Consider the following 15,060-nt stretch of genomic DNA (forward strand, 5'->3'; position numbering starts at 1 on the left):
GCAATTTTACCATCAAGGATGCTTGAATATTTATGTAAGTGACCTCCAGATTATACTGGGATTTTGGTTATATATTTATTTGATTGAACATAGGGCCCAAACCATGGAAAAGCTCTTGTGACAGGAATCTCAGTGCACTCTCACTGTGGCCTTGAGAGATTAGTGACAACTATCATCCCCACAGATATCAGCATGATGGATCCGAGGAACTTCAGGATGACATAGTACTGCAGGTCACAGATGGCACAAATGCAGCTGAATATGTCCTACACGTTGAGGTATGTAGTAAGTTTCCTCCTTGGTTCCTATAGAAACAAAGTTTTGGGTTTGGAATCTTCTTGGGGTCTCTGATAGAACTGAAGATACATGGTCACCAAAGCAAGAAAGTGCCTGTTTATGTCTTGGAATGTGTCAGGACAGACAATAGAAAGCAAAAATATCTTGGTGAAATGGGCATACTGGTTTCTCACTCCAGTCCATTTAAAGATAGAAATGCTCTGCCCTCAAACTCAGAGACTTAATTGAAGAAGCAATTGGTTCCTTATATAAATTATTTCCAATATTTTTGAGCTGTAACATTCAAAACTATTTGTTTAGCAGTTGAATGGGTTAGGCTAGCATCATGGGGGTTTTTCCTGTTGTGTGCAAGGAGCCATATCTGTATGTACAATGTGAGTTTTTGTGAATTCCTGTACTGTACATTCCCCTGGCCTGTTTGAGATGATTAATTTCCCCGTTTTGACAAATGAAGGAAAATCTACACATAAAGGTTGAGTTCATGCTCAAAGGCCTGATGGGAACCCCCGAGTTTCTTTGTCAAGTGACTATCCACGTCCACAAGCATAACTCACAGGATTTGCAGATACTTATAGTTAGTGACAAATGAAAGTCTGCAGAAGCCTTACCATGCTTCTTAAAGACCCTCTAATTATTCTTACTGTACCAAATTCTATTTCTGTTACAGTTGGTCAGATCTTCATGGTATGAAATTATTGTTAAAGGTCATAATAATGTGTTTGCAAGATATTTTACAGTTAATAATTAATTTAGAATGATGACACCCATCTAGTGTTTTTAAAAGTACACAGGAAAGGAATTATCTTTATTTTATAGCAAAGGTCTGAAAAAGTTCAATGACTTGTCGAAAGCCATTAACTTGACCATGTAGACCTGGGCTGACCTCTGCACTCTGGTCATCAGGCCAGCATTCTTTCTTCTTCATGACTGCCACAGAGCTCAGTTCACAGGTGACTGTAATTCAGGAGCATTTACGCATGCCAGGTTCAATGCATAGTCCCTTCCTTTCATTTTCCCACTTAGTTCTCATGATGGTCTTAAACCTAGATGAAAAGAAGTATGTCATTTCAGCTTCATAAAGGTGAGTTTTCTTTATTGGTGGACTTTTACATATCAAGAAAGCTTACATTTTTTTCCTGAAAAGAAAATTTCTGGTGAAAATCCCAACTCTATCTTCTGTCCGTGACTATCTTTTATCAATGACAATAAGCTGTGCCTTTGAGGAAAACAATCTGTTTGTGTTACTTTTTAGAGAAAAGAGCATGTCCTTTGAAAGCCAATCAGAAGTTTGGGCAATTTGGGGACAATTATGTATGATTTTTTTTTTTCATCCAGGAGCAATGTTTTTAATTCTATCACCTTTGGACTTTTATGCATTTGAAAGTGGAGGCTATTTTGTGAACTGCTGCAAGGTGATTATCATGAATGTGTTAGTGAGATTAATCAGATGGGGTCAAGAAAGATAATAAAGGGGTCTTCATTCAATCTACTTTGAGGACTTGAACAGAGATATTGTCCCTTAATAAGCCAATAGTAAATGGGATAGAATGCTGCTAAGTCACTTCAGTCATGTCCGACTCTGTGCAACCCCATAGATGGCAGCCCACCAGGCTCCCCCATCCCTGGGATTCTCTAGGCAAGAACACTGGAGTGGGTTGCCATTCCCTTCTCCAATGCATGAAAGTAAAAAGGGAAAGTGAAGTCGCTCAGTCGTGTCCTACTCTTCGAGACCCCATGGCCTGCAGCCTACCGGGCTTCTCCGCCCATGGGATTTTCCAGGCAAGAGTACTGGAGTGGGTTGCCATTGCCTTCTCCCAATTGCATGCTTTTTCTACCTTTAATTAAATAAATAAGCCTGGGCTTATCACCCAATTCTCTACCTGTTAAAGGAAAGTGTCAACATAATTTCACGTATATCTGTTGTAGAGTTGTTAGCCTGTTTAAATAGCAGAGTGACCAGGGCATACATACATAGTTACATTCGTACATTCATTTATCCCATTAGTGCCTAATAAGTGTCTTCTATATGCCAGGTCCTATGCTAAATGCTTGGGCTATGATGATAAACAAGACAAATATACTTCCTCTTCTTATGGAGTTTATGGGCAAGGGAGGAAGGCAGCCTTTAAGCAGATTATCACTGAAATAATTAGTTAAAATATGGATATGTTCTACAAGTCAACAGGGTACTGCTACTGCTGCTGCTGCTAAGTTGCTTCAGTTGTGTCCAACTCTGTGTGACTCCAGAGACGGCAGCCCACCAGGCTCCTCTGTCCCTGGGATTCTCCAGGCAACAACACTGGAGTGGGTTGCCATTTCCTTCTCCAATGCATGAGAGTGAAAAGTGAAAGTGAAGTCGCTCAGTAGTGTTCAACTCTTCACGACCCCATGGACTGCAGCCCACCAGTCTCCTCCGTCCATGGGATTTTCCAGGCAAGAGTACTGGAGTGGGGTGCCATTGCCTTCTCCAAACAGGGTACTAAAAGAGGGCAAATGAAGAAAGTTTCTAAGTGAGTCTCAGTTGTCAAAAAGTTTTCCTGGAGGAGTCCATATGTAACCTAAACATAGAGGAAGCCAAGTAAAAAGCTAGGGGAGAACATACCAGGCAAGGGACAGGATGAGGATGCAAAGATGGTACAAAGACCTGATGTGTGTGGAACACAGTGTCTTGGGGATAACAGTGGAGTGGAATGGAGTGACAAAGGCACCCCATTGTATGAGATAAGGTCAGATACCCCAGGAAAGTCCCTAGGAAGCCAGTTAAGCTTCAGTGATAAAGAATCTGCCTGGGGACATCTCTGGTGGTCCAGTGGTTAAGTTGTTGCCTTCCAATGCAGGGGGCATGAGTTCAATCCCTGGTTAGGATGCTAAGATCCCATATGCCTCCTGTCCAAAAAAACAAAACATAAAACATAAGCAATATTGTAACACATTAAATAAAGACTTAAGAAAAGAGAGAGAGAATCTACCTGCAATGCAGGAGACTCAGATTCCATCCCTGGATCAGGAAGATACCCTGGAGAGGGAATGTCAACCCATTCTAGTATTTTTGCCTGGAAAATTCCATGGACAGAAGAGCCTGGTGGGTGACAATCCACAGGGTCACAAAGCATCAGACATGACTAACCATGCACAGGCACCCATGCACAGAATGGTGACTTGATGAAAGCCACATTTTAAAAAGATCACATTGGGGACTTCCCTGGTAGTCCAGTGGTTAAGAATCTTCCTTGCAATGCAGGGGACATGGTTAGGGAGCTAAGATCCCACATCAGTTCAGTTCAGTTCAGTTGCTCAGCCCTGTCCAACTCTTTGTGACCCCGTGGACTGCAGCACACCAGGTTTCCCTGTCCATCACCAACTCCCAGAGCTTACTCAAACTCGTGTCCATCGAGTTGGTGATGCTATCCAACCATCTCATCTTCTGTTGTCCCCTTCTCCTCCAGCCTTCAATCTTTCCCAGCATCAGAGTCTTTTCAAATGAGTCAGTTCTTCGCATCAGGTGGCCATAGTATTTTGGAGTTTCAGCTTCAGCATCAGTCCTTCCAATGAATATTCAGGACTGATTTCTTTTAGGATTGACTGGTTGGATCTCCTTGCTGTCCAAGGGACTCTCAAGAGTCTTCTCCAACACCACAGTTGAAAAGCATCTATTCTTCAGCACTCAGCTTTCTTTATGGTGCAACTCTCACATCCATACATAACTACTGGAAAAATCATAGCTTTGACTAGATGGACCTTTTTCAGCAAATTAATGTCTCTGCTTTTTGATATGCTGTCTAGTTTGGTCATAGCTTTTCTTCCAAGGAGCAAGCGTCTTTTAATTTTATGGCTGCAAGTCACCATCTTCAGTGACTTTGGAGCCCCTAAAAATAAAGTCTCTCACTGTTTACATTGTTTGCCCATCTATTTGCCATGAAAGGATGGGACCAGATGCCATGATCTTAGTTTTCTGAATGTTGAGTTTAAAGCCAAGTTTTTCACTCTCCTCTTTCACTTTCATCAAGAGGCTCTTTAGTTCTTCTTCACTTTTTGCCATAAAGGTGGTGTCAAAGTAGAGAGAATATCATAATAAAGTCCCATATATCAATCACCTCTTCTTAATAATTGCTATCATTTTACCATATTTCCTTCATTTATTTTCTCTTTGCTGAATTATTTTAATGTAAGCCCCAGGTATCATGACTTTAGCCTCTAAATGTTCCAGTATACATCTGAAATTAAAGATGTTTTCACTCTAGCTTTGTCTTGTCATTCACCTATCAACTCCGATTTTCTCACTTTGAACTTGGACTATGCTCCTTTTCCTGTCTTACTTCCTTACTGTGTGTCAGCAGAAGAAACTCATTGAATAAGCTGTATATTGTAGGCACTGTGCTCAGCCTGAGAATATAGAAATGAATAACATAGTATCTCTACTCCAAAAAAGTTGGGGCCTAATGGCTCTCAGAGAAGTCCTCCATGATCTGCCAGCTTCTCATAATATAGTATGCCATCTTTGGATAGCCATTTACTTGGTCTGTTCCTTTTGGCTTTATTGACTATGCCAAAGTCTTTGTGTGGATCACAACAAACTGTGGAAAATTCTTAAAGAGATGGGAATAATAGACCACCTTTCCTGCCTCCTGAGAAATCTGTATGCAGGTCAGGAAGCAATAGTTAGAACCGGACATGGAAAAATGGACTGGTTCCAAACTGGGAAAAGAGTATGTCAAGGCTGTATATTGTCACCTTGCTTATTTAACTTTAATGCAGAGGACATCATGTGAAATGCTGGGCTGGATGAAGCACAAGCTGGAATGAAGATTGCTGGGAGAAATATCAATAACCTCAGATAAGCAAATGATACCGTCCTTATGACAGAAAGTGAAGAAGAACTAAAGAGCCTCTTGATGAAAGGGAAAGAGGAGAGTGAAAAGATTCCACATGCAGTGGGGCAACTAAGCCCACACACTGCAACCACTGAAGCCCATGTGCTGCAACAAAGACCCAGCATAGCCAAAATAAAAACTAATACTTTTTTAAAAAGATCATATTGGTTGAAGTGTGAGGGAAGGAAATACAGGGTTGAGGGTATTCACAGGCCAAACTTGATAAATAAATGTGCAGCACATACTGAGTTGTGGTTGTGAACTCAGAGGAGGACTGTCCTTTATTCCTATTTAGAAAACATACTTTTTCAAATTTATACAAAAATCTTTAAAAATTTTGGACAGTCACTGCAATCTCATGTTGCTTTTCTTTCCTTTCTACTTAAGGGTTTTATTTTAATGACAGTGAGAGAAAAATGTACTACCACGTTGAAAACTGGTACTGATTTAACAGTTATGGAGTTTCAGAATTAACTCAAAATGTTTGAAATGCAGCTGCTACTTATTATATGTCCAGAGAAACTTCCTGGGTGGCAGGAAGTTGAAAGGAAAGGAGAGTTTTGTAATCACCAAGTAATTTGAAATATAAATAACTTTGATGTAGTAAATGTAAATGCTCAGACCACAAGGACTAGGTTTCCTCCAGAATATGCATGGATTGGATGAAGGAGGATAGGGGCTTGGGTGACAGACGCTTTATATTACATTTATTTTTTGTCTGTCTAGAAACAAACGAGAGCTTTGGGTCCCAAATCATAACCATACTCCCCCATTCCTACCTTAAATGTCTCTCATATGGGTCATTTCTTCCAAGATGGTTCATCTGGGGAAAGTTAAAAGATACAAACAGCTTGGCCAAATTCCATAGCTATTGTTTTGCGTGTCTGGAAGACTGAAAAAGTCTGTCATTCCAATTATGAGTAATGAGTTACCAGTTGGACAATTTGTCATTGCTTTCTTTTTCTCAAAAACATGCATTTTCCACCACCCTCCCCCACCCCCCGCTTAGGTGTTCCCTGTAAATGATGAGCCTCCAGTGCTAAAGGCGGACCTCATTCCCATGATGCATTGCTCCGAGGGGGAAGAGGTGGTCATCACTTCTGAATACATTTTTGCTACTGATGTGGACAGTGATGATTTGAAGCTGATGTTCATGATTGTTGGAGAACCTCAGCATGGGACCGTGAGGAGAGCTGGGGTCACGGTACATCAGTTCTCTCAGGAAGATGTTGTCGCAGGGGCTGTGACGTACAAACACACCGGTAAGTGACAGCATTGTGGTGAGTCTGGGCGCGGGGATGCAACAACATTACCGAGTCTTAGCTCACTTCTTGCTGTGGGCTCTAATAATCTCAGTCTTAATGTTTGTTTCCATTAAAACCAGAGAAGCTGCAGCGGGAGCCCATATTCTATTTTTCAAATATGATCACGATATTCAGCAGTATTTCTAGATCTCTAAGTAATACAGTGAATTTCACAGAAAGAGCAAGTGTTATTGTTGCTATGTTCCTGATGCTTCCACATAGACTTTCAATTCATTCTGGCTTGTCCTCATCCCTATTTTGGTCAATTTGAAGAAGGCTATTTGGCCATCTCACTCTGGTTCCATATATCATACCAAAAATGCCTGAAGTAGGCTCCCTAAGGTAATTATATTATTAACTTGAGAAGTTTTCTGAGTATCAGCTAGTTCCTAAGAAGTAGCTGGTCTGCCCTTTGGTCTCTTGAAGAGCAAAGATGATGTTTTATGCTTTGTGTAACTTGCCCACAGCACCTGACAATCATGAACACATATTGAAAATACAGTAAATGCTTGTTTGTTAGCATTGTAGTTACATTTCTGGCATTGCATTATGTTGCTATCTAGGTGGCATTTGTTCCTTATGTAAAATATTCACATAAAAAATGTTGTCAACATCTGAAATCTACAGATCACAATAGTAGGCATAGTAGGCTCAAAGGAGTATAATCCAGACCCTAAGATGAACCCCATTCCCATGGAAAGATGATAGTAACACCTCTGTCCTTCATGACATCACTAGCCCTGCCAAATCTGATTTCTGGGTTGGGGCACTTCCTCAGTAATAATGCCATGGACTTCCTCTAACTAACTTTTATCACACTCCATTACTGTTTCATGATTACTCATCCATATGCCTCTCTAACCTAGATTCCAGGGGGAAGTATGACTGAGTGTGTCAGGCCAGGTGAGTGGTACAGGAAATAAGAGGTGTCAGAATTCAAATCTTTTTATTTGAAAAAACAGAGAAAGAGAATACAAGCAGTGATGTGGGAGGGAATTCAAGGAGGGGAACTGAGATAGCTCAAGTTTAATTTGGATATGGGGAAAACATTTTGAAATAATATTTTTAGATGCACTTTGGAAAAAAACAACTTATTAGGATACCAGTTGCCTCAAGGCCAATTAGTATGACATACTTTAATCACTCCACTAGACATCTTTTTTCTTGAAATAATATCTCTTTATCCTCACTCTGTTAAGTCTTTGTTGTTGTTGTTCAATTGGTAAGTCGTGTCTTACTCTTTGCGACCCCATGAACGGCAGCATGCCAGGCTTCTGTGTCCTTCACTTCCTCCCAGAGTTTGCGCCAGTTCCTGGCCATTGAGTTGGTGATGCCATCCAACCATCTCATCCTCTGTCACCCTCTTCTTCTCCTGCCTTCAATCTTTCCCAGCATCAGGGTCTTTTCCAATAAGTCAGCTCTTTGCATCAGGTGGCCCAAGTATTGGAGCTTCAGCATCAGTCCTTCCAATGAATCTTCAGGGTTGATTTCCTTTATGATTGACTAGTTGATCTCCTTGCTGTCCAACGGACTCTCAAGAGTCTTCTCCAGCACCATGGTTGGAAAGCATCAGTTCTTCAGCACTCAGCCACTTAGAAAAGGTTTTGCTGGCTCTTTCCTTTTCCTGAGAAGTATAGTCCACTTACTCAATGTTTCTCAATGTCAGAGTTCACAAATAGGTGCTTCTTTTTGATTTGCCCAAACTATCAGAAAAGTGATCTAGAGACAAATATTATGGTTTGTTACATAATTTTAACATCTTTGAAAGGCTCATTTGGCATAGATACATTATGGGTGAGATGAAACCATCTTCTCTTCAAGCCTGTGCCTTGTTTCAGGTACTAAACAACAAGTAGACATACGTATAACTCTCGTTTAGTGTGATGGCCATATAAGGGAGTGTTAACACATTTTTTTTCAAAGACCTAGTAGGACACTGGTACAAATTCTTTCAGATAGACATTTTTGTTATGTTAATAAATTAACAGAAATACTGTATTCAAAAAATATTTTATTTGAATTATACTTTTGCTTGTAATGTTCACTCGGTTACTCGGTAGTGATTAGCACTGTTCTAGAATGAATAAAGAGAAACTTAGAATAGGAGCTAAAATTTCAGTGGCCCTGCGCTTACCTCCATACATTGGTTATATATGATTACCAAAGAACAATTGTTGTTATTGTAGTTTTAGTCGCTTAGTTGTGTCCAACTCTTTTGCAACCCCATGGACTGTAGCCTGCCAGTCCTCTTGTCCATGGGATTGTCCATGTAAGAACACTGGAGTGGGTTGCCTTTTCCTTCTCTAGGAGATCTTCCTGGCTAGGGATTGAACCTGCATCTCCTGCATTGTAGGTGAATTCTCTACTGCTGAGTCACCAGGGAAGCCTGATAACAATTGTATCACCATTATTTTATTTGCTTATTTATTTTTGTGATTATGAAAATAATATATACTCATTACAGAAAACTTAGAAAATTATGATAAAATTTTGAAAAATTACCTTATTTACCTCAGAAAGATAATCACTGTTAACATTTCAGTATTACAATGTTTTCTTTTCCTTTTTCTAATTGTAATTTTTAACATAGTTGTTATCACGTTGAATGTGCAGTTTCTTTTTTCATTTAGATTCTCATCTGAAAATGTTTATTAAAATATTATTAGATGTTACAAAGTTATTGTAACCATGTTTTAATCATTGAATAATATTTTATAATATAAAATTATTACCAATTTGCTATTCTCCAATCATTAAATATGAGGCCATTCAAAAATTATTTAATAAATACCAGTCCAGTTAACTGTTTTCAGTATAAATAGTATCTTTAGACTGTATCTCATTTCAAGGTAAAGACTTCTTCGACCCATTTTGTAGCTGTTTTTTTTTTTGTGGCTTAACACTCAGCCAACTTTTCCAGCTCTTTCTATGAATGTTTCACATGTTTTTCTTATATTGAAATTACAGTTACTGAATGTACTCTGTTCGGGTTTTTGGTTAAGCTGTTTTCATTTCCTAGAATTATTTTTCCATTTCTCTTCCCCACTCTCTCTTCCTACACATCTTCTCTCCCATCTCCCAGTTCTCTGCCTTATTTGCCTTATAAACCATTCATTATTTAATGCTCAGCACAAAGTGAGCAAGGCCATCTGGAAAGATTTGTCTGACTTTCCCTGCCATGAACATTCTGCCCCCCATGCCATCATCAGCCTATGCACTCATCCTTCTTCACCCTCAGCACCTAATGCATAATAAGCAGGCTGAGATAGATGAATGTTCCATTTAATAGGTTAAAAATGGCTTTGAGTAGCAATTTCATATGGTTCCACTTAATATATACACACATCTGTGATAATCTAACTGGACTGCATTTCTTTCCCTCCCATTAGACTGTGTCCCCTCCTGACATATAGTAGCTCTTTGAACATTTGATATTTTTTTGAACTGTCTTGACATTTTCACCATGTCTGTCTTTCCCTCCGCCAGAGCACACAGAACACTAATTTTCACACAACAAGCATTAAATAAGTATTTTTCAAGTGAGTATTGCATAAAAAGCTTTATGCCAATTAACCTTTTTATAAATATGAATAGATGAATGGTATCTTTCCCCCACTTTTCCTAAAGTAGAAGGCTGATTGTTTAATTTTAATGTCTCACCCTTATTCTTTTTTTAAAAAAATAAGCCCAGTCTTCTCATTCTTTTATCATTTGGTTACTCAATAATATCATTTTGAATATTTCCTTGTCTGCCATTTTTTATTGGAGTATAATTGCTTTATAATGTTTGTTAATCTCTGCTGTACAGTGAAGTGAATCAGCTATATGTATACTTACATCCCCTCCCTCTTGAGCTTCCCTCCCACCGCAGCCCCCGATCCCACCTCTCTAGCTCATCGCAGAGCACCAAGCTGGGCTCTCTATGCTATACAGAAGCTTCCTACTAGCTATCTGTTTTACACATGTAGTGTATGAATGTCAATACTGCTTTCTCAATCAGCCCCACCCTCTCTTTCCCCTTCTGTGTCCACAAGTCTGTTCTGTACATCTGCATTTCTATTCCTGCCCTGCAAATACGTTCATAAGTACCACTTTTCTAGATTCCCTATATATGCATTGGTGGTGTTGTTCAATTGCCCAGTCGTGTCTGGCTCTTTGCAACTCCATGGACTGCAGCATGCCAGGCCTCCCTGTCCCTCACCATCTCCCGAAGTTTGCCCAAGTTCATGTCCATTGCATCGGTGATGTCATCCAGCCATCTTATCCTCTGACTCCCTCTTCTTCTGCCCTCAGTCTTTCCCAGCATCAGGGAGTTTTCCAGTGAGTCAGCTGTTCATGTCAGGTGACCAAAATATCAGTGCTTCAGCAAAAGTCCTTTCAATGAGTATTCAGGGATGATTTCCCTTAAGATTGACTGGTTTGATCTCATTGCTGTCCAAGGGACAGTTAAGAGTCTTCAGCACCACAGTTCGAAGGCAATAATTCTTTGATGATCTGCCTTCTTTCTAGTCCTGCTCTCACAACTGTGCGTGACCACTGGGAAGATCATAGGCTTGACTATATGGATCTTTGTCGGCAGAGTAAAGTCTGCTTTTCAACACACTGTCTAGGTTTGATAGCTTTCCTGCCAAGAAGCAATTGTCTTCTTATTTCATGGCTGCAGTCACCATCTGCAGTGATTTTAGAGCCCAAGAAGATGAAATCTGGCACCACTTCCACCTTTCCCTCCTTCTCTTTGCCATGAAGTAATGGGGCCAGATGCCGTGATCTTAATTTTTTTAATATTTAGTTTTAAGCAGGCTCATCACTCTCCTTCTTTACCTTCATCAAAAGGCTCTTTACTTCCTCTTTGCTTTCTGCCATTAGAGTGGTATCAGTTGTATATCTGAGGTTGTTGATGTTTCTCCTACCTATCTTGATTCCAGCATATAACTCATCCAGCCTGGAATTTCTTATGATGTGCTCAGCATATAGGTTAAACAGAGTGACAGCAGACAGCCCTGTTGTACTGCTTTTTCAATCCCGAACCACTCAGTTGTTCATACAGGGTTCTAACTGTTGCTTCTTGACACGCATGCAGGTTTCTCAGGAGACAGGTAAGATGGTCTGGTATTCCCATCTCTTTAAGAGCTTTCCGCAGTTTGTTATGATCCACACAGTCAAAGGCTTTGGCGTAGTCAATGAAACAGAAGTAGATGTTTTTCTGGAATTCCCTTGCTTTCTCTATGATCCAGTGAATGTTGACAGTTTGATCTCTGGTTCCTCTTCCTTTTCTAAACCCAGCTTGGATGTCTGGAAATTCTTGGTTCATGTAGTGCTGAAGCCTGGCATGCGAGATTTTAAGCATGACCTTACTAACATGGGAGATATATGCATTAATATTTGTTTTTTCTTTCTGATTTACTATACTCTGTATGACAGACTCCAGGTTCATCTACATCTCTACAGATGACCCAGTTTTGCTCCTTTTTATGTTCCATGTCATTTTTTTAAACAGGTGTAATAATTCCAAGTACAGTGCTCTATAGATTTGACCAATGTATCTTGTGAAAAGAGAAGTTGTTCCTGATCTTTTGTGCCCTAGTCTCATCGAAACTTCGAACATAATTGCTTCCCTCTTGACACTTTTAGAGTAATGTATGAAAATTATCAAAAGCACATCTACATAACTTTTCTGCCTCCCTGGATAGTAAGCATTCCTACTTCTGTGCTGTTCATTAGTAATCCAAGAATAGATTGTCCTATTTACTGATAAAGTTCTAGTCCTGATATTTTCTTCCTTCTTCCTCTCACGACTTAAGTTGGGACCATTTTGAATCCCATAGATGGAAGCTCTCAAGAGTAAAAAGAAGATGAAAATTAGGGTCTCTTCTTATCCAGGTGCTGTTGCTATTTTGCTAACATCTTGACTATATGTAATGAAGAAAATGCTGAAGCAAGTGACAAAGATGTGGGTTATCTTTGTATTTCACCTATTCAGCTTCTTCTGCAGTGAGTGGTTGTTCAATTAAGGTGGTTAATGCAAATGTGAAGACAATTACCAGAGGGACAGGGTGCCTTCTGTTTTCCCTGTGGTTGGTCCAAACACTAATAATTATGGGAGAAGAGTGAAGCCATCCTGAGTTCAGCTTTGTGTCTCCCTTGTTCATTTGTGAACTGTCAGACCCTTGTTAGCCCTGTTTTGCCCCTCCATATGGTGATAGATGGCTGGCAGGGTTTTCACCAGAGGCAACAGATGGGCAAGCATTTCTGCATTATTTTCATGACTCTATTTAATTTCATAGTAATAAAATTGAGTTTCACATTTTAACCACGTAAGTTCCTTTCCTTGCCATTCTATGCTTGTAGAGGAAGTCTAAGGCAATTTCATCTTGGTATTCTGCATTTTTTATAAGTCATCTTTCAGCTGTAGTTGTGTCTTCCAGGTGGTGAGATTGGCCTGATGCCTTGTTTCGACACCATTACATTGGTGGTTTCGGACAGAGAAGCTGGTCCTTTTGTGAATGGCTGCTGTTACAATGGACCTTATCCATCTGTTCCTCTTCATGAGTCCTTTCCAATGTATGATCTCAACATCACAGTGTATCCAGTGGACAACCAACCGCCTTCAGTTGCCATAGGTTGCCATATTTTTTCCTCTTAAGTTTCTATTATCTCATCTAGTCATACCCGTGGTCCAGTGAAATAATGCCCTTTATTACAGTCAAAATAGAAAACCACCATACAAAATTGCCTGTAATAATTGTCTCAAAACAGACTTGTGGAAACCTCAGATCTGTGAAAGATTACAGGGAAAAAGAAATAACTTGTTTAAAAATTTAGATAAATCCATATGGAGAGAGAATGCAAGTGTGTGTGTGTGTGTGTGTGTGTGTGTGTTTTAAAATGAAGACAACATTGTAATCCTCAAATAATCTGGTTTTATTTCACATGGGAAAGTATCATTTACCTGGTAGAGACAGTAATTTATTTTATCCATAATAATTTCTATTAGAATAGAATGAGTATACCAGTGGGACTATTTATATATATTTAACCTTATTTGCTTTTTAGGAAGTCATCTCTTTGTAGGCACTATGTATATGTTCTGACTCTCAGAAAAGAAATGCAAGCATATGTATGAATGTTATTGTAATTTGCAAACTGTCTCCCAAGCAGTGTTCTGGAAAGGAAGCATTATCCCCACAGAATAATTAAGCACTACGGCATAAAAAATATGCTCGTTATGAGCAATTCATAATAGTTCTCAGGCAATTAACGCTCTGACAAACAGAGGTAACAACTGATCTTGAAGAGTATATAAACCACATTCAGTGGCTTATCATTAAAACATTTTGGCAATTCTTATTTTCATTTGTCACTTCTATAGAGACACAGGGGAAATCAGAGTTCCTTGAGAATGACTAAAGGGCTGTACTGGAGCATTTAGTATTTCTTCTATCTTTTTGTAATAGTCTGGCTTTCTTAGACAAGAAAAAATATAATTCCATAAGTCAAATTAAATTCCACCCATTACCCTTGAATATTTTCACCATAAGGAGAATTATACTAAAGGAAATGAACATCTCCCATGGAAGTACATTTGTGTATAGGAGGCATCTCTGAATTGGAGTTTCAATCACTCCCTTTTGTCCTTACTATTCTGATTAGAGGATTTCACAGTAAGTCATAACTGTGTTATTGTTTATATGCAGGTACCATATTCGTTGTAGATGAGGGCTTCTCAGCAGCCCTTACTGTTAACCATCTGTCTGCCGCTGATCCTGACACTGCAGAAGATGACTTGGAATTTGTTTTGGTTTCTCCTCCCCAGTTTGGCTACCTTGAAAACACACTCCCTTCTGCAGGTTTTGAAAAGAGCAATATGGGCATCAGCATAGGTAAGTCATGGTTTTATGTCCAGCAATAATCAGCCTTTGTTTGAGACTCTCATTGATTAGGTTATGTTTAATAACTGGGTTAGGACTTGAAAAATGTTCAAAGTACTACACTTGAGAAATTATTATTATCACTGATACTTTCAAATACTATTGTTTTTCATTCTAATTTTTCATTTAAGATTTCCCACGTATGGGAGTTTCAGCTCAGTTCAGTTACTCAGTCATGTCTGACTCTTTGCGACCCCATGAATTACAGCACACCAGGCCTCCCTGTCCATCACCAACTCCTGGAGTTCACTCAAACTCATGTCCATCAAGTTGGTGATGCCATCCAGCCATCTCATCCTCTGTTGTCCCCTTTTCCTCCTGCCCCCAATCCTTCCCAGCATCAGAGTCTTTTCCAGTGAGTCAACTCTTCGCATGAGGTGGCCAAAGTATTGGAGTTTCAGCTTTAGCATCAGTCCTTCCAAAGAACACCTAGGAGTTTACTTCAAAATAAATGGAAATTACACTTATGGAAAATTTAAGGATAAATATTGAAGAAATAATGTTTTAAAAGGCCCCCATAGAGAAAATAACAGCAAACAAAGCAATGGACAAAGAATTAATATCAAAAATATACAAGCAACTCCTACAGCTCAATTCCAGAAAAATAAAAAACCCAACCAAAAAGTGGGCCAAACAACTAAACAAACATTTCTCCAAAGA

At 39.4% G+C, this 15,060-nt stretch overlaps 1 protein-coding gene across 1 annotated transcript in view; it reads left to right on the top strand.

The window, feature by feature from the left end:
- The window catches only part of FREM1 (FRAS1 related extracellular matrix 1), a 273,665-nt gene that overhangs the window by 185,245 nt on the left and 73,360 nt on the right, over positions 1–15,060 (top strand). Inside the window, exons 18-21 of the mRNA XM_055578036.1 lie at positions 185–278; positions 6,178–6,430; positions 12,898–13,092; positions 14,167–14,352. Coding sequence (XP_055434011.1) covers positions 185–278; positions 6,178–6,430; positions 12,898–13,092; positions 14,167–14,352 — 728 coding nt within the window. The remainder of the gene's footprint in view (positions 1–184; positions 279–6,177; positions 6,431–12,897; positions 13,093–14,166; positions 14,353–15,060) is intronic.

The sequence above is a fragment of the Bubalus kerabau genome, chromosome 4, assembly GCF_029407905.1.
Source record: "Bubalus kerabau isolate K-KA32 ecotype Philippines breed swamp buffalo chromosome 4, PCC_UOA_SB_1v2, whole genome shotgun sequence".
NCBI lineage: Eukaryota > Metazoa > Chordata > Mammalia > Artiodactyla > Bovidae > Bubalus > Bubalus kerabau.